The sequence below is a fragment of the Dysidea avara genome, chromosome 7 (assembly GCF_963678975.1).
Source record: "Dysidea avara chromosome 7, odDysAvar1.4, whole genome shotgun sequence".
In the NCBI taxonomy this organism is placed as follows: Eukaryota; Metazoa; Porifera; class Demospongiae; order Dictyoceratida; family Dysideidae; genus Dysidea; species Dysidea avara.
In genome coordinates, this window is record NC_089278.1 from 1,439,433 (window position 1) to 1,461,989 (window position 22,557).

The following is a 22,557-nucleotide window of genomic DNA, read 5'->3' on the forward strand; positions in this document are numbered from 1 at the left end:
TACTATCTGGTTACATAGCGCAATCAATTACTCACTATAATAAAGTTTTTGAGTCTTTTTGAACCATCTGAAGACTACAGAAGTGTACCCAATAGTTGTCACCATCCACTTAAAAACACCTACCTGGTTACTAGACGCATGGCAGTAAACTGGAAAACACCGTGACAGTATTTCTACCATGGTACTTCTTAGCTCCCGGAAAATCACGATGGCACACACACTAGCCGAGTCCACTGACGCAGCATCACGAACAAAGTCATTAACAGCCATACAATCTGTCTGACTGAGTGCCACCTCAACATATACGGAATCTTCCTCACTCAAATCCACAACAACTTTACCCAAAGATTTTTCACTTCTAGCCGGCCTTACAGCCAGAGGTACTGAGCTCATGGGGGGCACAAATACTTTCTGTTGTAGAGAAGTGACTTGGTCTAGGGTCACCGGAATCATCTGGTACTGTATTGACAGTGCGTAGACGTCATGAAACTCTGACGATGGCTTAAAACTATGCCCATACAAGTGTACAAGACCAGCAATGACTTTAAACTGCACCATGCCTTGAAATGTGAGAGCCTTTGCAAAGGAAGAATGTTAATCATTGACCACAAAACTGGTTTCATTGTGAGAACAAAAATAGCTTAAGATGAGAACAAGAGATTAGCTCATCAGAAATGCCAATCTCAGGAAACTTAAGGACTTCCCAGCTACAAATTATTATATCTCATAATATAAGGTTGTTAAAAGATACACTGTCACCCTGTGTTGCTTGACTGACTCATTACGTGAGTTTTTGTTAAACACTTAAACCATAAAAGTATAATACAAGTTGGTATGTACATTAAGCTACGAGCATAAAGCATTACAAACAGCTAATGCACAATTGTTTTAACGCACGCTTAAATTAAATAGAACCAACGTAAAAAAAATCGCACTACACTTACGGAGTGAGCATAGAAGACAGCTATTTCTGCTCCGCTATAGGTGTAACAATTCAACATGGTCACTCCGGTGCTTGCCGCCATAGCTACAAAAATCGCGTGTTGGAGCACGTGGGTAAAGGGGGTGGGTCGTACATTAAACGATCAAGCCATATAAATTTAACCTGGGTTATATAAACTTCTTGAAGGACAGTGTGTGCAAAACAGTCTTCGAGTGCAATCGATTTAATATTTGTCTACTTGGCTACGGTTTGTTTCAAAGTAGAGACTCCTTGGAGTATACATGTTTGACTTGTTACGATGTTGATCAGTTCCACCTTACCAAAATTGTTGTTTTACTGTGCGACGATCGGAGCAATTATTGCAAGACCATTGTTAAGAGATGTAGCTAAGAAGCAGAGAAGAAGTGTTGAATGGGAAGATGTGCAGCCCTACGTTATTTCTGGTACGTTTCTCTACCACAAAACGCACTATTACTAGCTGCTTGCATTTGATTGTGCGAGCGGCACAGCAAAAAGGTAACGCCCCACAAGCTGCATCGCTCGCACTTTTAATATTCTGGTGTCCATGGAAGCAGAAACTGCGCACCTTTTTGCGCGTGCTTTCATCTTGTGTGGGTTACGATTGCAGTAAACAAGTGTTAATATTCTACTCGTTTTGCCCTGCAGATCTGCATCAACGTGATGGCTCAGGTTCGCAAGACACACCATCTGATATATTCTATAGCTCAAAGAAACAGCCAGAAACTGTATTTTGGCCAAATGGAGAAATACCATACGTTTTTGACAAAAGCTTTGGTAAGGAACATACACGATATTGCTCTACCCACGTGCTGCTACAAATATATTGAGATGATGCATATTTTGTGCCATATAATGTACAATGAGTAAATAATGGAAAAGTTGTAACCTTTAGTTAACACAGTTAATTCTATTGATGTTATATAGGGAGTTCCTGTATGTATATGCATGCCCCTCCTTCTGCCCTCCTATAAAAGCTAGATGTTATGGGTGTGGTGATGCTTGCACAGACCTGCACATGTCCAAGCATCTCTTTACCTCATCTGTCAGCTGTAACTAGTTATGAGAGAGATGGTGTAATGTTACACTATTGAAACACATCATAGACTCAGTATAATGTTTGGGTTTTGATTAGTGGTGGATGGTTTTAAGTTTACTTAGCATGTTGAATGTGTAGGAGCTAGTGTGTTTCCTACATAATGACTTGTCACCATTCTTCACGTGTTATTCCAGATGACAAGGATCATAGGAAGATGGTTAGAAAAGCTATGCAGATCTGGTCGACCAGCACATGTGTAACGTTTACGAAGTTGAAAGATGAAAATCTAAAGGGAATCAGAGATTACGTTATATTCCAATACGGCACTGTGTAAGTCTGTAAACTTCTTCTACTACTGAAGTATCATAGCCTGTTGTTATTCTAGGTCTAATAGTTACATTGGTGTCAGACCACATGAGAACAAGTATATTGGACAAGAACTGAATATAAAGAAGGAGCAAGCGGGTGATTTATGGATATACTTACACGAACTAGGTCATGTCATTGGCTTCAATCATGAACACTCGAGACCAGACCGTGACAGATATATAGCAATCAATGAAGATAACATTAAGGATAAAGCAAGACACAACTTTAATATAGTCAGTAATTATAACAAGGATACTGATTATGATTATGAGAGCATTATGCACTACAATGTTAGAGCTTTTGCTGTTGAACAGAACAAGCCAACAATAAGAGTGAAAAATCCTGATAAAGTGACTATCAGAATTAGCAAAATTGGAAAGATTCCTGAATTGAGTAGCAAAGATATTGAATGGGCTAACAAAAAATATTGCAAAAGTGAGTTTGCTGTAAAAATGGGATGTACTATTATATTAAATGTTGCAAGTAGCTATGTACATAGATGGCTTGAAGATGAGCCACCATTCTAAGAGGCATGCATTATTTGGTTATTTGATAACTTCCTCTAATTAATTTACTCACTAAAATATGCACACATGTAGATACGATATGTATAGTACCTGAAATGATACAACTGCAAGTCAGCAATATCAGTAATGAAATTAAGTATTGTCCAATGTATTAGATTTACTTAATTAACGATGGCTTTGCCCAGTGTACCAAAGTGTTATGGATTATTTTTCTTCCACTTCTAGCTGAAGCTCCACCATCTGTTACGCCAACATCTGATCTGCCAAAATACTATAAGAGTAAGTGCTATAATATGTATGAATGTCTGTAACTAAAGATAACATACTCCTCCTGGATTTTTCCCATTCTTACTAGTAATTGAAGACCCTTTAGTACTGAAGTTACAGTTACAGTGCCATGCATTTTTGTATGCAGCTATTCTTTCAGCAGCTGTTAACCTTCATTGTTTATTGTAGATTTCAAGATTGAGTTGGCATATGACCCACTGACAACCACATCACCGGACGGCTATGGCGGCAAAGAAGGAAAGAAATATGTAAACTGCAACAATGAAAGTTGTGTTCTAGAGTCTACACCATTAGAGTTAGTGATTACTACAGTGCACAGTAATAGCAGTGAACTAAGAGTGGGTGATGAAGTTCTGTTGAGTACTCACAAATGGGGAGTTAAACGAGGAGAATGGATAACTTGTGAGGACAACATGTGCTCCTCTAATCGAGCATGTTACAATGCAACGTATGATGTGAGCAACGGGAATGTAAACTTTGCCTTCAACAAGTCTGGCTGTCAAGACCAAATCTTAACAGTGACAGCTGTAGATAAAGAGATGAATGATGTGATAGAAGACGGAGACGTTATTAGACTTGAATATCGCAAACACGGAGAAACAGTAAGATGGTTTGGCTGTGACTCTAGAGACTGCAGGAGAAAACAGTGCACAGAAAGTCAGGAAGATAATTCAAGAACTAATGATACCAATCCATTAAAACAACAAGATTCAGAAAATTGCTTACAAAATATTGACCAGTTTGAAATTTGGGGATTGTGATATAGTGAATGTTTTTAAAAGAACTTATACTCCCTTCCACTGTAACTACTACTTTAAATATTTTTAATAGTTAAGTGCAAATCTGTTAATATAGTGGCCATGATCACTGCTAAATGATATACTGGATTGTATACAGTCTAAACCTATACTTATATTATTGTACTGTTTCCTTGTATGTTGGTGTTTGCTGTATTGTTTTATGTCTGTTAATACAAATCATTACAAACAGTGTCAAACAGATCTCCTGTATGTGATCATGATGTGTAGTTATAGCCGTCTTGACGACGTCTCTAATAAGATAATTTGTTGCTGTACACACCCAAATTAAATCCTCCCATCTGAGCATTCTTTGAGGTGTGATATCCACCATCCGCAGCTTGATGACACAACATGCAGCCATCTACTGGACAGGCTTGATTTAGTGCAATATGAATGGTATGCAGGAATTCCTTGTTGTATTGGCTGAGCATCTTGTTGAAGAAGCGGCCTTGCCAAACAACATGCCCTATATAACAATATCACATTAGCAAATCATAGTTTATGGTTAATACCATTTGGATGTATAATGGAAGTGGTGGGAACCCCAATTATATTAAAAATGGCTTCAGGATGATCCTTAGTGCCACAGTGCACCTGGTGACTATTAGAGCAGGCACAAAAGTGTTGCACTTGTGAAGTTAGTTCCTTGTTCAATAGGGACACATTTCTGCTGATCATTTCCTTGACTTGTCTCAAATGTGATTCCTGTCCTCCTTTACTGCCAGCACAGCAAGTAACAAATTCATACTGTAAATGTAAAAATAACATTACCCATTAACTAATGACGTTTGGACACCCTCACCGTATGTCTGTGGTTGGTGCTGAGTTTAATGAATAACTTCATAGCATCTGCTGAAGCTGTACACCTACAATGACCACAAATAGATATCATAACATTGTGACATCATGTAAATTGGTAGGAGAATTAGCACACAGACAGTAGATATTTAAAAGAATGGACAGCAATGTAAACACAAACTACGGGATTCTTAACTTAATAATACAAATGTAAGGAAGATACATTCCTGTTGGCTCTTCCTGCACACATGTAGTACTGCAGCCATAGTCACTGAACACTTGAAAGGAAAATTAAATTTAAAATTTGACACTGAACCCCTCAAGTAATATTTTAATGTGATTACCATTCCGTCCAAAAAAGAATCACAACAGGTTTGTTGTGAGGTGGTGTTGGTAGGAGGTTGTCAACATGTCCAGAGAACACATTAATAACAGAACAATAGTCAACTAGTTGATTGTGATGGTAATAGACTGATATTGGTAGATGAGTCATCGGATCGAGAGTAGTTTCTTGAGAAAAGGTATTTTGATATGAACAACAGTCATAATCTGGCCACCTGTTGGAGTGATAGTTATGTGTGTTGATTATGTTACGGCTTATCAGATATTCGTGAATTTTTACCCTATAAAACATTTACTGACCTCGCATTCTTAGAATGGACGTGACAAAAACAAAATAGAGAGAATGGGGTAAACTGGTCGGTGGAAACTTCAACTAGCTGGGAAACATTCCCATCACCAATACAGTGACTAGTTAGTGGCTTCACTGCCACAGAGTGAAACTGTTTGGAACAATCCAACTATAGAATATCAAACAATATTACTTGATTGAAACAGAATATGTCCCTAACTTTAATTATTGATGTTGTCCAAGTGTGGGGAACTTTGCTCCAGTGTTTTCCATCGACTAACAGTTCATATCCGCTTAATTCTACTTCAGCAGTAGAGCTCTGCTCACTCAACTGCCAACATATCCTAACCTTGGCTGTTGCTGCAGGTAAATAGTCAGACGACCACAAGATAATGACAAACAACATTATTGTTTTCAATAAACACACATCAGAGAATTTTCACAAGTGGATGAAGTAAATAACATTGACCACGAAGAATGTTGGAAAATAAGAACATTGCAGTGAACAAAGTTATCAAGTGTTTTCCATTTAATTGCTATCAAGTACACTGTGGACACAACTAAATGGAGCGTGTCATTAATATTAAGTGGCCAAGTTACAATAACAAATTAGTACAGAAGCTATTCAGCTACGTTAACATCCCTGCTCTGTAGGGAACCCTATATAAGTCATGTATAATGATCTATTACATTTTCTATTCACCATGTATAGTACTAGTAATGGATGAGATGTACAAATTTTTACATACTGCTGTGCTGTTCTAGAAGTGTCAACATCTTTGAAATCCTTTTTTCACAGTCTAGTAGCTGCCAAGATAGGTTGGCAATCTAGTATTAGGTGATTGATAGGTTTTCATGTATACATGCTTGCATGCTCATTGCTCACCGAGTCAGCGTGTCTCTTAGGTGAACGAGATGATACCTTCTTGCTTGCATGCCAATAAAGTTGCAGACACATACTACACAATTAATCATCACATTGATGTCATTACTGACTACAAAGTGAACAATTAGGTAACAACTTATACCATAACAACAAAACTAATTGGTCAATAATGACTGCAAAACAACGTTACCTCTCACGCTGCATAACACTACTACACAATTTCTCCTCTAGCGCTGCTCTTTCCTTCATTTCTATGACCTCACATTTTGTAATGTTGACTACTGGAAGAAGTGCAGTAGCCATGAGGTGGGGTGTGTCTTGGTACACCTTGCTACTGTCAGTTACAGCTTCAAGCATTATCAGGTACCAACTGGTCTTCTTCAAGCCAGTGAAACAGTGGTTAATGGTGGAAGGTTTAAGAGGTCCGTGTGTTATTGTGTTTATGTCAAATGACATTGACTTGTCTGAGAATTCAGCCACTGGTCTACAATAAATCTGCAATAAAACAGATAGGCAAGTGATGATAGGAATTTTGTCTGCTAACGTTGAAGTGGTGAACTTCGTGCTCATGAATTTCTGGCATATCCCATCTGCACGCTATACAGTCCAGTTTGCCTGATGACAACTGGGTTATTGCACCGAACTGTATCCCAGGATATCTCACTGTGACCACCTCAGATGGTTTGCTACAACTCTCTGCAGTGATGGCCTATCATATGACAGTAAAGTGAGGTCATTCAAGGAGAGAAGGTTTTGACAGTGAAATCAGTGAGGAGCAGCATTCATAACATCTTTAACTGTTACAAAGTTGAATTATGATTGATTACGAGACCAACTAACTGCTCTTTGTAAGGACTATTTTGGAGTGTACTAGTGCAGAACCTTTCCACTGCCAAACCTTCAAACTATTTAGATACATGTTGTTACAAACCTGCAGGCTAAACTGGTACAAACGACACGATACACAAGAATGAAGTTCAAACGATGTGGCACCATCATCCACTATATGTTCATTGTCATTAACCTGCACAAATATTCATTTAGCCATGACATCCCATTGGTGTGTACAGCAACTAACTTGTAGTTTATAGTGCACAATTCTATCATTGCCATATTCTGCTGGTTTTTTCCATTGCACAGTTATTGACGACGTGGTGTAGCTACAACAGATACCAGCCACACATGAAGCACACAGGGGGTAACCACACTACCTGGCCATGATCACTGGCTGTTCTGGTGGACTAGCAGTTGTTACTTTAACTAAATTAGACTTGGAAATTGTTTGGTTGCTTCTTCCAGTGCAGACAACCTTAATAAAATGTACCGTACCTGGCTTACAGCATGTGATTGTATGGGAACCATTTCTATGAGTACCAATAGCAGATATTTCTGATCTCATCTACAATCATGTTGTAATATTAGTAATGTTGCAATCAATTGGCTTGCCTTAGGGGAGCTAGCACTACTCCACTGTATGATGACAGATTGATGATGCTGACTAACATCTGAAAATATCTATATGTAATGTTTGCATGTTCGTGGTACATTACTACTAACTTATGTTATGTAATTTCCATGAAATTTCAATACTTGTGCTCTTAGCCTCAACATGAACAATATCTATGCGAGGAGTTTTAATTGACAATGATGTGGTGGCTTGTGCAGCTGCAGGGATTTTTAGAGTATTAGAGAAGCTATAATTGTCAGGGTTTTCATCTGTTGTAACTGCTTGTAGTGTAAAAGTATGTGCCCTATTGAAATAATGGAAACATGAATGTCATTCACTATATTGATAGCATTACGTTTGTCTCCTTCGAGGAATTTTAGCGCTCACACAAGAGACATCAAGAATGTTTCCAATTCTCCTATCATCCAAAATTGCCTAATAGATATTATTACACATTAGCTGACCAACAGACACACGAGAAGTTACCTGATAGCCCTTGATAGCTAATCCTCCATATTGTTGAGGCTCTGTCCATTTTACAATGAAATAATTGCTTTTTATAACTTCTAAACTGACTAACAAAGAGTCAGGTGGAGAAGGGATCTGTAATAAAAGTTTCATGACAACACATGCACAGCAAGCCAGGCTTCTGGTAGTTGTATAAAACTAAGAACTAGCACTGGGTATACCACTAAGGTACTAGAGCTGGTACAAACAAATCCTCCTGGGAATGGACTATAATAATTCACAGGAAGACTGTGATGCACAGAGGTTGTGGAATGTTACAATGTCTTCAACCGTGCTGATAAGCAAGACAGTTGGGCATCTGGTTCTATACACACTACACACTTTATACTTATTTGAATGACCAAACTCACTTGATATTTCAATGGGGTAGACTTAAAATTAGACCCATCAGATAATAATGCTGTAACTGTAATAGTGTAAATGGCTCTGTAGGGAAAATGATGTAATCATACTTACATGCCTACATAAACAGAAAAATTTTAATGACACAAATTTAAAGCAGTTGCAAATAATAATTAACTGCTACAACAAAACAATTCTACACACAAAGCAAGGTCACACCTTAACAGTGGATCGGTGATGTCATAACCTTTACAAGATGAACTCTGAACAACTCTGCCTGGTTCACCACCTAATGAAGATTGCCATTCAATTATGAAGCTTTTGACCGTCACAATTTCCTCCAGTAATTTAAAGTCCCAAGAAATAGCAATCATTTTAACTGGGCCGTCTTCATCACTACTCTCCAATGTGACATAATTGCATGACAACATGTGGAAACCTGTCTCATCTACATCAGGGAATCTAATTGACAATTTATCTGGTTGGGAAACACTCCACTCCTACATGCAAAGGCAAAAATTTACATTAAGTTTTCTACCAGTATTTAACATACTTTAGAATCACTACATTGCGTAGTCCTGACTTGTAAACTCACACTATACTCACTTCCTGGCATACAGTTTAGTATAGTGTGTTTCGTGGTACAACTATCAAACTGAAATTCTATATCATTCACTTTCAGTAAGTAACCACAAATTATTATTGTGTTAGGTAGATCACTACGTGGGGGTAGCCACATCAACATGATCTCTGTACCAACACCAGATAGCAGTAGTGTAGGAGCTAACGATGGTACTCTAGTTATAATGACATCAGATAAAATATGTTTAGTGTTCAGTACATTATCACTTGTGCCATCAAATGATATAGTAGGCTGGTGACCATCATGTGTAACTATACTATACATGACTGCACAGCTATAACAATGATTAGGTGACACATTATGGATGTCACAGGAAGTTACACTAAATGGAAATTGCTGTCTTAAAACAAAATTATCATTTTTATTAATATTCATTATCCAGTCAGATAAATCATTTTCACCAGGAAATAGTGTACTACCTTCTTTACACAGCACAGTACAAGAGTGTAGTTGCTCATTGGTTGCTATATTAGGAGGTGACCAGACAAAGTGAAGGCAATGACAGTTTACAATGGAGACTTGTAGTAAGTCACTAATGGGGGTGGGTCCCAGTGGTGCACAGTATGATGTGACAGTGTCAGTGTAGCTGAGACCTGTTAGATTATCATCTACTTCATCACTCATCTTCTCATTATAAGCAGCACAGATACTAACTTCATACCAGATACCTGGTTTTAAATGTGTAACGTCACAACTAGTAGAATCTTTCTTTACAGTAAATCTTTTCCCTTGAACACTGTCCTGTTCTCCAATCTCCACCATGTACCCCTCTATCTGTCCAGTGGGTGGCTCCCAATTAATAATCATTGATTGTAGTTTTGGGCATGCGTCTAAGTTGTGTGGAGGGGTGGGAGGAAGGAGGGTTGTAAAATGTAATTGTTGTGATCTAGCAAATGTACCAATTGTCGAGGAATCAATATTTAACATCGTTTCTATGGTGACAATATAACTGGTGTTTGGTGTTAAGTTGTAGAAATGGTGATTATAATCTTCCTCATTTGGAAGTGCTAAAGTAACAATACATCGTTAGTGAATTATACGTAAAAATTTAATGCCAATATATTCATTAGATCTAATCAAAGCGAGTACTAACTTGCTTGGTAGTATCAATCATTCCTCACATTTTTACACCATGGCAAGTATTGTGAACATCATATGGTGACACAGTATCATAGCTACTTTATGTTGGGGGCAAATACATCAATAAAGTAGACCCTAAGCATACACATTAGTATAAAAATACTCTTGCATGGTGTCATAACTTTGATGTCTAGTTTGGGAAAGTTTTAAAACATATTTTATGCCAAGCTGTGACAGAAAAATTAGTTAGATACAATTCACTAATTGATAAGTTAGACACAGAATTTGGTTGGCATTAGCCACTAGTAATTCCATTATATTTCAGTAGAATGAGCATCCAAGGAGCTTTGTATTTCCAGATTGAGTTGCACTTGGCCTTATCAACATCATTGTCGTTTGTGCCTCAGATCCAGCTACAAGTGTCTTGAGTTAGTTAGCAGGTGGAAGTATACCCTGTTCATTTATACACCAGAGGTCACTATAATACAGAAATTAGTGTGTTTTGATTTTTTCTGGTTTGCAGTAGCTCAAAATACAGAAGTCAGGACTAAATTTTATCTTTGGAATGGCTGAAATATGTTATACTGAATTGGGGTATATACATTACAATAAAAACTGCTCCAGTTCACTAGAATGCACAACATTATTATGATACGACTTCTTATTGTCTACAAGCTAATTGTGTCGAAAAGCCTCGTGATAAAAAAGTTAAATTGAATACACAACCACACAACGTTACACGTGAAATTATTATTAAACTCTGCACTAACTGCACATGTACAGAATACATGTGACCATAGCCTTTATTTTTTGTATATGCATGCATGTATGATTTACTGAGGATTCTCATTGAAAACAATTAACTGGTTCCATGCTACTATCTCTACTAATGATATCCACTTGTGTTAACCGTATGGAGATACCACCACCATCATTACTATACACAAACACTGGATATATCTCAGTAAAAATGTGTACGTGCATGCAACAGCACTATAAGTATTTGTGTGAAATTGTAATAAGTATTAAAGCCATATCATTATAGCCTAAATGTTTTGAGGGGGAAAGTTTTGCCGATTTCGTGGTTTTGGGTGAAAATTTTATCCTTGAAATATTTAGACCTCCATATAGTCTACGGTGAAACCTGCTAATCAGGACACTTGAAAATAAGGACATCTGCATAATCTGGACACCTGGTAATGGTCCCAAAATATCCCTTAGCATGTAAACTGACCTGGAAAACCAGGACACCTTGATAATCAGGACACCTTGATAATCAGGACACCTTGATAATCAGGACACCTTGATAATCAGGATACTATTGGTTGGTCCCAAGGTGTCCTTAATATACAGGTTTCACTGTAATACATTTTGGCAAATCCATGAAATATTTATTCTTAGTAACATTGCTCAACCTCGAAAAATTTTCCCCTTGAAATATTTAGGCTATACAATACCCCTGTGCAACTTTATACATGATCACTACAAAGCAAATTGCTTATCAAACCACCTAACCAAATTTACAAAACTTTCTTTAACTGCACATTTTTCATTCTCTGCAATGTTCACACTATGTGCAGTCTTATTTCCTGAAAGTTACAAGGAGTGACAGTTGTAAAATGTAAAAGTTAACATAACGTGCCTGTTAATGATTATAACACAGACATATCAAGGCATAGTTCTGTAGGAGCATATTCACCATAAAATAATGTTTAACATTGTTTACCTTGCAAATTGGTTATTGAATGGTTATCACTGTAGGCGATCAATTATTTTGTAAATTCAACGACTGATAAGGTCTGGTCCTTAACTATTTTTAGTGCAAGGGACCTTACATGTTATTGCTAGCAAGACATTCATGATGCAAAACAGTGTGGAAGAAATTCTTATAGGAAGAAATTTCAAATAAGATTTACTAGCTAGCTATAGACAGAGTTATCATACAGTATGGTAGTACTGTCTATTGGGGGTCTGCACTTTCTCACAAAATATATCGACCAGAAACCAGCTACCTCACAATACCTCCATGGAACCTTGGCAGTATTGGTTAAAAGCCCAAAGTGCCTTCAAAATGCTTCTAATACAGCTGTACAATTTTCTACTGCCTGTCTGACTGACTGACTGACTGACTGACTGACTGACCGACCTACTAGCTGACTAATGCCTTCAGACAAACGTAACTCAACAATGGCTTGATATTTCACTGTTAAATGTCACTTCAGCCTCCGTCGGGTACCTTTCTACAATTTACACACCATTAGACATAATTACCTTTTCCTCCTTTGTGTCCACTGACAGTAGTGCATGATGGCTGTAATGAAAAATGTTGTCTTTTCTGTAGTGATTGGATTGGCACTTCTTGTAGTGTTTTTCATTTGTAACACCATGTAGCTGAACATAGCTGAAAACAAAGTGTAATGGCCATTTCATAATTGATAGTTAAGGTATGTGTTCAGGCAAAAACAACAAGTCTAGTACCATTCTTTGTTACGCACTGGTTTCACCAGTCATAATAATGTTACAAAAAAGTAAACAAACAAGTAGTCAAGGAAAACTTAGGAATTTAGGGATCAGAGAATAAAAGTAGAGAAAGAAGGAAGTTTTGCCCTACACCTTAATCCCTGATTTAGTCACAGGTATAGACTGAAGTAGGGATTAAATATCCATTAATAAGTAGACGACTCCCTTGTTCCATTTTACGTCTATTGTTCTATTTTACGTCTATTGTTCTATTTTACGTCTATTGTTCTTAATACAAGTTGCTGTCAGTGGTGGCCACTGCAAAATAGTAATAATAATAACTAAGTTTAGCTACTTAGTAGATACATTCAAGTTTTAATGATGGCAAAAATTGGAATCTGAAACACATGTACACAAATTAGCATTTCGTGGTGTCCAACATTTACCTGTTCACTGAATCAATGTGTTTAATATTTATCTGGTCAGCTACAGCAGCTCAACTAAGATATGGGATATGGTTGTACATATGTTCTACAGACAATTAACACATGGGGCCCAGAGGAAACCCCCCAAACACATCAGTGGTCAGCATTAGTTGCTAGCAACAAAACAGTATTTTATCACTTAACAGCTACTAACTACAATAGTCTGATAAGGGATTAGTGCTGGACATGGTTAGCTTACAACTGATAATTGAGATCAATTTTCACTAAATTGATAATGGACTTTGTGATAGCTGACATCAACACAACCACAAATTAGAACTACTAATTTGTTGGTTAGCCTTATCATACAACAATTATATGACACTGTAAAATGTGGTTTGTGGTTTATGCTATTCATAAAGTGCATAAACAAATATTAAAACGCTTTGATTTGGTATCTTACTGAAGACCCACACTAACAAACAACTCTTCTCACTTTAGAAGTGAATGTTCTGTTAGAGTTCTGGCATGTTCTTTACATGATCATTAAGTATTTAAAACGTGTTATGTTTTCTTGCTGGAATATCTACCACCAAAAACCAGTGTTACAAATGACATGGTAATATCAGTTGGGTACAACCAAGCCGAACACACTTTCCAAAATAGTAGAGCGGCTAAGTAACAAATTTTGATGAAATTGTTCACTTTGTGATAAAACCACCAAATTTTCTGTGGAAGTTGAGTAGGGTATACTAAATCATTTGAGATATGGTGCCATGTCAAAATCATTGCCTTAGGGTATGTTTTGTAACTTTACAATTAAGTTATAATCCCCATTTCTAACTGGTCAGGAAACCATACAAGTGCATTTGAAATCTTCAATGTATCTCAAATTTACTGGTGTAATCAGAAAATCTTTCAAAATGTGGTAAAATAATCTGTTTTTAAACACTTCTAATGGAGTGAATATTTCAGTGTTAAAAGTACAGGCATGATCCAATAAAATAATATATCGCACATCTATGGCTTCACATACCATGACCCTCCCTGCTTCTTAACATGGCAAGCTAATGACCTACTTCCCTTGATCAGTTTTTGGATATGACCATCCCTTGCTTGTCTATTTAGATGCAAAGTTTCAGTATATTTACTATTAAGGCAGCTCAGAAAACTTTTATGGCTTCCCCAATTATGGCTTCCCCAATTATGGCTTCCCTAATACATTTTCTATTGATTTTACTCTTCAGGTTGTTTGAGCGTGATATGATTGGTAATTCTAATGGCACCGTATCTAATATGAAATAGTATGAATTAAGCAAATTTGTACCAAGTTTGGTGTTTTTATCAAAAAGTGAATGATTTTTTGCTTAGCTGTTCTACTAAAATGCCTTTTTCCAACAAGTTCAAACTATATATATATTTTCTGGCTAATTAATTGTTTGATGGTTGTACATAATCATTGGACTAGACTCAAGGGTGGCTCCAGGTGCCAGTGGCAAGGACACAAACAGGTTAAGTAGCTTTATGAGTTGTAGATGGAACAAATTCTCTGCTGTAATCTTGCAACTGAAAATCAACTCTCGTGCAGTAGTGCTTCACTGTGTTATTTAGACCTTTACAAATCTTAAGCTGTTACAAAAGCTTATCATGTGCAATGTCAAACTGTGAAAAATATCTAGTTTGTGTGTTCCTGACTACACCAGACAAGATTGCTGGACTGTACTACTAGACTCAGGTTTTTTCCTTTATATTCTGGTTGTAGCAATTGCTCCACTGAATGTAGCTGGGCCTACTACCTGTTTTTTCAAGGGTAGCACACAATTACCAACTTAGTTATTTCATTGAGCAGGTGTGACCGTGTCTATATTTTGCCATTACTGTTGCTAAAAGAAACAGTTATTCTGTACATATCCAAATTTCTTGGCACAATCAACAGTGAATATCGTATAGCCTAAATATTTTGAGGGGGAAATTTTTCACTGATTTCGCGGTTTGGGGGCTATCAGCGAAAATTTTAGCCTTGAAATCTTTAGACCTCCATATAGTCTAATACATTTTGGGAGTGTTTGCAGATCCGCGAAAATTTTATTTTAGCAACATTGCTCAACCTCGAAATATTTACGCTATATGGTACCTTCATGGTGTACTAAGCAACTCTAAAAAATAATTATAGTTTTGCTGGTTTATAAAACAGCATTGAATTGCGGGAAATGTGTCAATGAACATGTCAATGCATGATCTTTTGCTGTGAGAATGGAACAGAAATTGTTCATAAAATTTGCACCACGCCTCCACAGCATGTACATTCTCCATACCTTATTCATCTACAAAAAATTGAATGATTGTAGACGTGCTTCCTGTACTGTTCTTCTGCAAGTTATGCTATATAACAGGCAGACAGTTGAAAACCCATAAAATGGGTTGCTAGAAATTAAAGATGTTTGTTATGTTAAGTCAAACAACCTAATATGCTTCCATGATGATGTATATACAGGAGTTCACTAACAAGTGAAAGAAAAATTATGATTCAAGTTAGTACGGCCCATTGCAATAAAAACTGCTGAAACAAGAGATCATCATCTGACATACAAAATTAATTCTACGTACTTTAGTCATGCTTATTGCTAATTAGATTTGCATTGTCACATGATCTACCCAGTAGTTCCCAAACATAGCTAAGGTGTACTTCATTACCTCATTAGTAAGACCACTTCATTATAGTGACCATGTCAAGTAGTTCCCAAACATAGCTAAGGTGTACTTCATTACCTCATTAGTAAGACCACCTCATTATAGTGACCATGTCAAGTAGGTCCTGAACATAGCTTCCTGACCTCATTAAAAAGGCCACCTCATTTTAATGACCATGCCCCACACACAGCTAAGGTGTTTCATGCTTAAGCACCTCTTTGTTTTGCTCTACATTGTAAAATCTCAATACACTTCGTTAGTTAGTAACAAGCACACACAATCTAAATATACATCCCCATATCATTGATGCGTTAGCACCAATTTGGTACTGGGAACTACAGGATAGCTACACATCAAACGTGGTACTAAGTAAAACGTACAGTATTAATTTTTCCTAGACTTCAATGGTGGGCTTGATGGGTTTCACTTACTTATCACTCCCAGCACATTTAATGGCACATGCTGGACAACTGTTACATTAAGTAACACAGCCAGTGTGTTACTCAAACAGGTGAGACTCCATTTGCACTAAACCCAGGTGGTGGAACATGTTCAATTGTTCGTACAGAATGGTTGTTGGTGGTGGAGTTATTGTTTGAACGAACCTTAAAATTCATTGACCATAAGCTTGATGCTTAATGTTTTCATGCTTCTTAGCTATATGGGTTGAAGAAAGTGTGGGGCAGAGACATGAATGTTTACAAAATGTCTCACTCAAACCATCTTCAGGTGAGCCCCTTATTGAAACATACAGTATTAGAATTACAATGAGGAGTCTTCTGCACAATCTATATTCACACTATGATTATATCTTGTGGTTACCACCTAGCAGCCACCACAACTTTACGTGTGATAAGATGCTGCTACAGATCATGCAAGAGGTGACTTCATATTTGTTTACTTTGTCAATTAACCATCATCATAGAAACTATTTTATACTGACTAGACATTGGGTGGCCTGCAGTTCAAATCCTGGGGTAGGAGGGATTTTTTCCTTTCTTTGTCCCATTTTCAGTTTCACCTTATTGGGTTAAGTAACGTGTTTAAGTCTCAAGTTCCTGTTTGTTAGGTAATCCTAAGGCTGCAGCACATGTTGCTGTCGAACCTTCAGTGTGCTGGTCACTGCAAAGCTCTAAGACGCAGCTCCACATCAGAACTCAAACAGAACAGTCAGGTTAGAGGAACAATAGTGTTTACAAATGAAGCAACATGACGTTTGTAGTAAACAACATACCATCTGTGTAGTCTGCATGAGTGTTCTTAGTTTACCTTATAAGTACATTATAGTCATGATCACTTGGATTTGTAACCTTGTGGTTAGAAATCAATTACCATCATGATAATTGTATTCTACATCCATTTTGTGACATGATAAATGTCTACTCAATAACTAGACCACATTACACACTTTGTGGCAGTTGGAACAACCAAAATAGACTGTACCTCCACTGCAGTGTTTCTCAGTACCATTAGTATCACTATGCTGCGTACAGCCAAATTCGAGAAGCTCTTCATACACTGATTTTAGACATCAGTTAAATAAAGAGTCATAACAGTTAACTCCTTGTACTGATGAAGTTAGTAAAATGTAGTCAAATACTGTAGCTTCACACATGGAAAATACAAGCAATGATGTGAAAGTTATGAAGCTTAAACTTAAAAAATGGGCAAAATTTTTGTACATAGAGACGGTATACCTTTTCGCAAAACAAGTCACATACTTATACAGGCAAGCATAGATCCTTGACACCACTGATCTATGGTGCAGTACTGCAAATGTACTGAAACTCCAGTAAGTCCCTTGACACCCATCCATGAGACTGTTTTGGAATACTGTTGCTGGCTGTGATAAACAAAGTCTACAGGTGTGATTCAGACTGAGAACAAGATCTGTCAGCAAAAGTGGTAATGGCCTCTAGCTAATTTAATAAGCAGACCACAGATAACCCTGTATAACATTTACAGCAGAACATGCTATGGGATGTAGTCAGCGATTTACTGTAAGTACAAGAAGACCCAGCAAGATGATTCTTTCAAATCACTACCTTTCTACAGGTCGTACTAGAATATTTACTAACTACGTTTTTTGATTATTTATCATAAACCATGGCCATTCCACAACTAAAAATCAACACCTTTCAGTAGAACCTGTCTTAGCGGCCACCTGTATAGAAAGACCACCTCTCTACTTTAAATTCCCCTTGTAAGGCATCTATATACTATATAGCCCAACCACATAAAGTAACCACCTGCATAATAAGGTCAGGTGGCCTGAACAGTATTATGAGCACATATAATACTTCACTATTCACTACACTTTAGCTAGATACTCTACTTACTCTCTCTACCAAATAGCATGTGCATCCAGTAATTTAACTACAATATACTCTAATACAACAAACGGTATTTTGTAACTATCTTTTTCATATAATACCTGTACTTACCAGCTTGTATATGTGTTATAGAATTAGACTCATTCAACTGATTTGAACACTTCAACTTGAAGTATACTGGAGGCACAACATCTTCACTACTGGAAGGTTCCTTCCACCATATGGCAGCACATTGAGTGTTTACTGCCTGCAAACTCAGTTCATTAACAGCCAAAACAAACCCACTATATCGTATAGCTACCCCTTCACTGGGTACACAGTGACGATAGTCTACCAGACCAGTCCATGTGTCCTTTTGATTGTCAAACATGTGAACTGAAAATGACTTTCTCTTTGTACCACCATTGCCACTGCTACCACAAATATGGCCAGTAAGTGTGACGATCCTGAATTGGTAAAATGTTCCTAGCTCACAATCTCTGAATATCATACTAGTTGTGTCAGCTGGCAGCATATCTCCCCTCTGCTGGCCATTAACCAGTAGGTGATATCCCTAATACAAGTTATATACTATTAACAAACAATACTGTACATGCGTATCTGACTTTATCATATGGACCAAGGGACAAGCTTTTGTGATTTCAATTTCTGCTAATAGTATTATCAAGAGCTCCACTATAATGAACTCTTGGTATTATCCCCTTAAAGACAAGAGGCTCAGCACCTTATGTTAGTGTTGCACCGATATGGGATTTTACCAATATTCTGATAGCAAATGTTAGGCTCAAGTCAATACATAAAATACCAAGGGGTCAGCAGTGAAGCGTAAATCTTGTAGGCCATTGAGGAGAATCTATAAATCTTAAATCTCAAAATTGGTTACTAAGAGTGTGACAAAATCAATTTGACAAGTTTTTCAGCGTAAATCAATCTCTGTGTAAATGTTAAATAGGCGGTTATACGCTTATTGCAGACCCTTGTAAAATACTTTTTTTCCCTTTAATATGATTAGCGTGCTTGCAGTGGCAGTAGTGCTATAATAATAGCTGACAACACATTGTAATGATGGAGAATGTATTGCTACAAGCTTGTATTATTTCTTGTGCATCATCTGTTGTTGTTTTGTACTGATCCAACATATTAATACAGCTGATATAGGGTATTTCCAATAACCATATCAGTGCAACATCACAAATATTGTTTGTCCACCTTTTAGTAAACCCAAACAATGTTATCCCTTACAAACCTAAATGTATACTACAGCTTACACTGATGTCAGCTGCACCATACACACGAGCTCCCTCCCATTCTAAATGTATTCCTTCATAGTCACAACCCACAATCACAGGTGGATTGGCCTCAGGGGGGCTCGGACATGTGACCTCCAACACATTAGACGTTCTACCAGTGACAGAAGGAAGAGTTATAGATGAGTCTAGCAAACCTTTTGACTTCAATGATAAGCCACACTGAAGGCGATACTTAGTCTTAGGAAGACAACCTCCAACAAAGCATTTAATTTCCACAACACAAGATCCTGATTCAGTGGTGTTTATATGGTCACTGGTTATTTCTACATCACCTATAAACTTTTCATTACACAGGAAAGCCAACACTAATGAATAAACTGACAAGAGGCAAACACCAACAGGGGTTTCCTGACTATCATTTATCAGTGATGATGGAATGAGCTCCATGATGTTCAGCTCAATATTGACCACAACTGCAACACTGCTGATCGTGTTAATGCTAATCTCTGACATTTGAGGAATTGGTGATAATTTTGGTATGAACAATTGTACAGATTCTGATGTAACCACAGCGTTCGGTGAAAGGAATTTCAAGGCCAACAAATGCAGCATACCTGTATGAAGAAAAGAGAAGTAACTGATATATTGAGTTATAACTCTTACAAAATAATATTGTCATCGAAAGTTTAAAAAAAGTTGTTGTTAGCTAAGCTAGGCACTAATAATTTCTGAGAAAATTTTACAAACAGAACATTAATTGAAAATATTTCCTGCAAAAATCGTTGCTAAGGAACATTCTTATAGCGTAATTATGAATCATATGTATTCCAGGTAATTATGATGTGGTTTCCATGATGTCAGAATTATCATGATGATGACATTGACAACAGGAAGGCAATTGTACTCATTAAAAATGTGAGCATAATTTAGATTGATATCTCGTCCATCAGCCATTCATCCATGAAGTTTGTGATGTTAGGAATAAATGTAATAGAGTAGCTAATAGTGGAAAGTAGTTTACACACTTTCTCCCTTTACCACTATATCTGCACAAGGTTATGTGACACATGCTGCCAACAATTTGAACAAATACATCTTAAAATGGTATGGTAAATCAATCAACAAAAAGGCTGTACTGTTTAAAATTAACATATGAAGATGCAGTAGCTAGCTACCCAAGCCATATAGCTAGCTATGTAGCCATAATGCATGTCCACTCTACTGTGACATGGCTAGCTAACTGCCTCGGATAGGTGATAATTACAAAGGCACAGCAACCCTTACTTAGATGTTTGATGTAATCAGTGGTGTAGTGCAGAATGTTGAACATATCTTATCGCTAAAAAGTCATTGTTCTCTATTGTGTCGTGTGTATACTGTAATTAGTTAGGAATGAATTTGGCAAGTGTAAAAATCAATTTGCCCAAAATACCAAATATGTTTGTCTTACACAAACTTAAGCAAGCCAGGTCTCACTCACTTCCATTGTTTACAATGATACATCACAACACATCAAATGACATCACTGACCAGGCTGGAGGGTAATGGTGACACTGGACACATCAACAGGTAGAGGATCACCACAACAACAACTGTTCAGTTCCAGCTGGTAACTCAGATCATCCAGCAACTGTGACTTATTGCTCCAGTAAAGGACAATCTATAGGTTAAATTATATGAAAAATTTTCTAGTTAGCATAACACAACAGAAAAAGATTTTGATCCAAGGTCCATACATTTGCAGCAAAATTGGGCTAAATATTTTTGGTAATTATAAGTTCCACTAAATACATACCATAATTTATAGAGGGAAACAATGGCGGGGGTAAACTTTGGCAAATAGCAAGCTATGTTGCATTTGGCAAAATAAAGTTTAAGCTCAATCTATAGCTAATCTCAGGCACTACAAGTAATTGGAGGGTTAAACTTTGTAGTAAATTGTCAAAGTTTTTTTTTCCCCACCAAAGCTTCCCTCTACAGTATGAGCTTGTTACCTCATGTGGTGGAGCTGGGGCAACTTTCTCTATTGTAAGAATCAGTGAAGCCGTGTTACGTTTAGTAATGTTGTGATCAGCTGTTTGTTGATGATTAGCTTGATGATCAACTGTTTTTTGATTATTTGATGATGATAGTGGCTGATCAACAACTGCTTGATTGTTCACAGCATCTGTTTGACAGTCATTAGTGACTCTTTGATGACTGCTAGGAGCTGTTTGATTACTCTGATGATCAAAATTATTGATTACTTTATGATGATCATCAGCAGCTTGATGATAAACATTGGCCACTTGAGAGCCATTATAATCAACTTGATCAACACCTTTTCGATGGTCTTGATCAACACCCTTATGATCTACTTCTGTCAAGCGTTGGTCATCATCAATATCACTATTATTAATGGTCTCACGATCATCTTGATTCTTATCATGAGAGTAATAGTCCTCCTTAGCACGTAGCTGCTCAATCACATATGCTTCACTTGAGTGGGCTAATTTTTCAGACTTGCCTACAAGAAGAAAACTGTCACATTAGTATCTGTATCAGTCTTAACGTTTAAAGTATCACTATGTAACTAATTAATTAATTAGATCAGCTAAAATGTGAAGCCAGAGTAATAAACAGAATTTATTCATTGTATATGATTCCCTTCCTAACTTTCAGCAACCATACACAGCTAGCACACCCGTGTAACATGTAAAATAATAACTGCAGAATATGAACAGAGTATGTTACTAAGTGTACATGTTCATGTAGGAGTAATTTAAGCACCTCCTGATATTTACCTATGAGGCCTTAGTCTCTAAATCGTCTGCTTAATGTATTACACTAGCAGACCACAATTATTTTATGCATGCAGTATGCCGACTAGGGTAGTTTCCTGACTTCATCCCGTATGAAGACGGATACAGTGGTACTAAAGCACGCTATTAGCTTATATTAGTTTAGACAGCTACTCACCATAAGGGACCATAGTATTCTTTTCCATTGTTGTTCTGCGAGTGGAGCAGGTAACGCCCATTTTCGAATTTTGCATAATTTTGAATAATGGGTGGCTAATT

At 37.1% G+C, this 22,557-nt stretch overlaps 3 protein-coding genes across 4 annotated transcripts in view; 1 reads left to right on the top strand and 2 right to left on the bottom strand.

Annotated features, from left to right (window-relative positions):
• LOC136260794 (polynucleotide 5'-hydroxyl-kinase NOL9-like) overlaps positions 1 to 1,089 on the bottom strand; it is a 3,811-nt gene extending 2,722 nt beyond the window's left edge. The window contains exons 1-3 of the mRNA XM_066054661.1: positions 945 to 1,089; positions 124 to 576; positions 36 to 74 (exon numbers count right to left, since the gene is read on the bottom strand). Coding sequence (XP_065910733.1) covers positions 36 to 74; positions 124 to 576; positions 945 to 1,025 — 573 coding nt within the window. The 5' untranslated portion in view covers positions 1,026 to 1,089. The remainder of the gene's footprint in view (positions 1 to 35; positions 75 to 123; positions 577 to 944) is intronic.
• On the top strand, positions 1,067 to 4,185 carry LOC136260795 (astacin-like metalloendopeptidase). The gene is made up of 6 exons (XM_066054662.1): positions 1,067 to 1,386; positions 1,610 to 1,738; positions 2,195 to 2,330; positions 2,386 to 2,804; positions 3,122 to 3,175; positions 3,353 to 4,185. The coding sequence occupies exons 1-6, from the start codon at positions 1,242 to 1,244 to the stop codon at positions 3,943 to 3,945; spliced, it is 1,476 nt and encodes a 491-aa protein (XP_065910734.1). The 5' UTR covers positions 1,067 to 1,241; the 3' UTR covers positions 3,946 to 4,185.
• On the bottom strand, positions 4,129 to 22,540 carry LOC136260792 (uncharacterized). 2 transcript variants are annotated; one of them, XM_066054657.1, is made up of 25 exons: positions 22,457 to 22,540; positions 21,493 to 22,004; positions 21,029 to 21,158; positions 19,517 to 20,112; positions 18,360 to 18,801; positions 9,170 to 10,266; positions 8,836 to 9,116; positions 8,625 to 8,700; positions 8,233 to 8,349; positions 8,102 to 8,181; positions 7,857 to 8,050; positions 7,746 to 7,804; positions 7,511 to 7,698; positions 7,378 to 7,459; positions 7,231 to 7,323; positions 6,844 to 7,008; positions 6,490 to 6,794; positions 6,300 to 6,372; positions 6,163 to 6,241; positions 5,634 to 5,773; positions 5,425 to 5,582; positions 5,127 to 5,339; positions 4,787 to 4,850; positions 4,497 to 4,731; positions 4,129 to 4,450 (listed from the first exon to the last, which is right to left on the bottom strand). In XM_066054657.1, the coding sequence occupies exons 1-25, from the start codon at positions 22,530 to 22,532 to the stop codon at positions 4,236 to 4,238; spliced, it is 5,670 nt and encodes a 1,889-aa protein (XP_065910729.1). In that variant the 5' UTR covers positions 22,533 to 22,540; the 3' UTR covers positions 4,129 to 4,235. The 2 variants fall into 2 exon arrangements, with proteins under 2 accessions (XP_065910729.1, XP_065910730.1); XM_066054658.1 differs by lacking the exons at positions 4,129 to 4,450; positions 4,497 to 4,731; positions 4,787 to 4,850 and adding an exon at positions 4,857 to 5,060.
• Between the last annotated feature and the right edge of the window lie 17 nt (positions 22,541 to 22,557).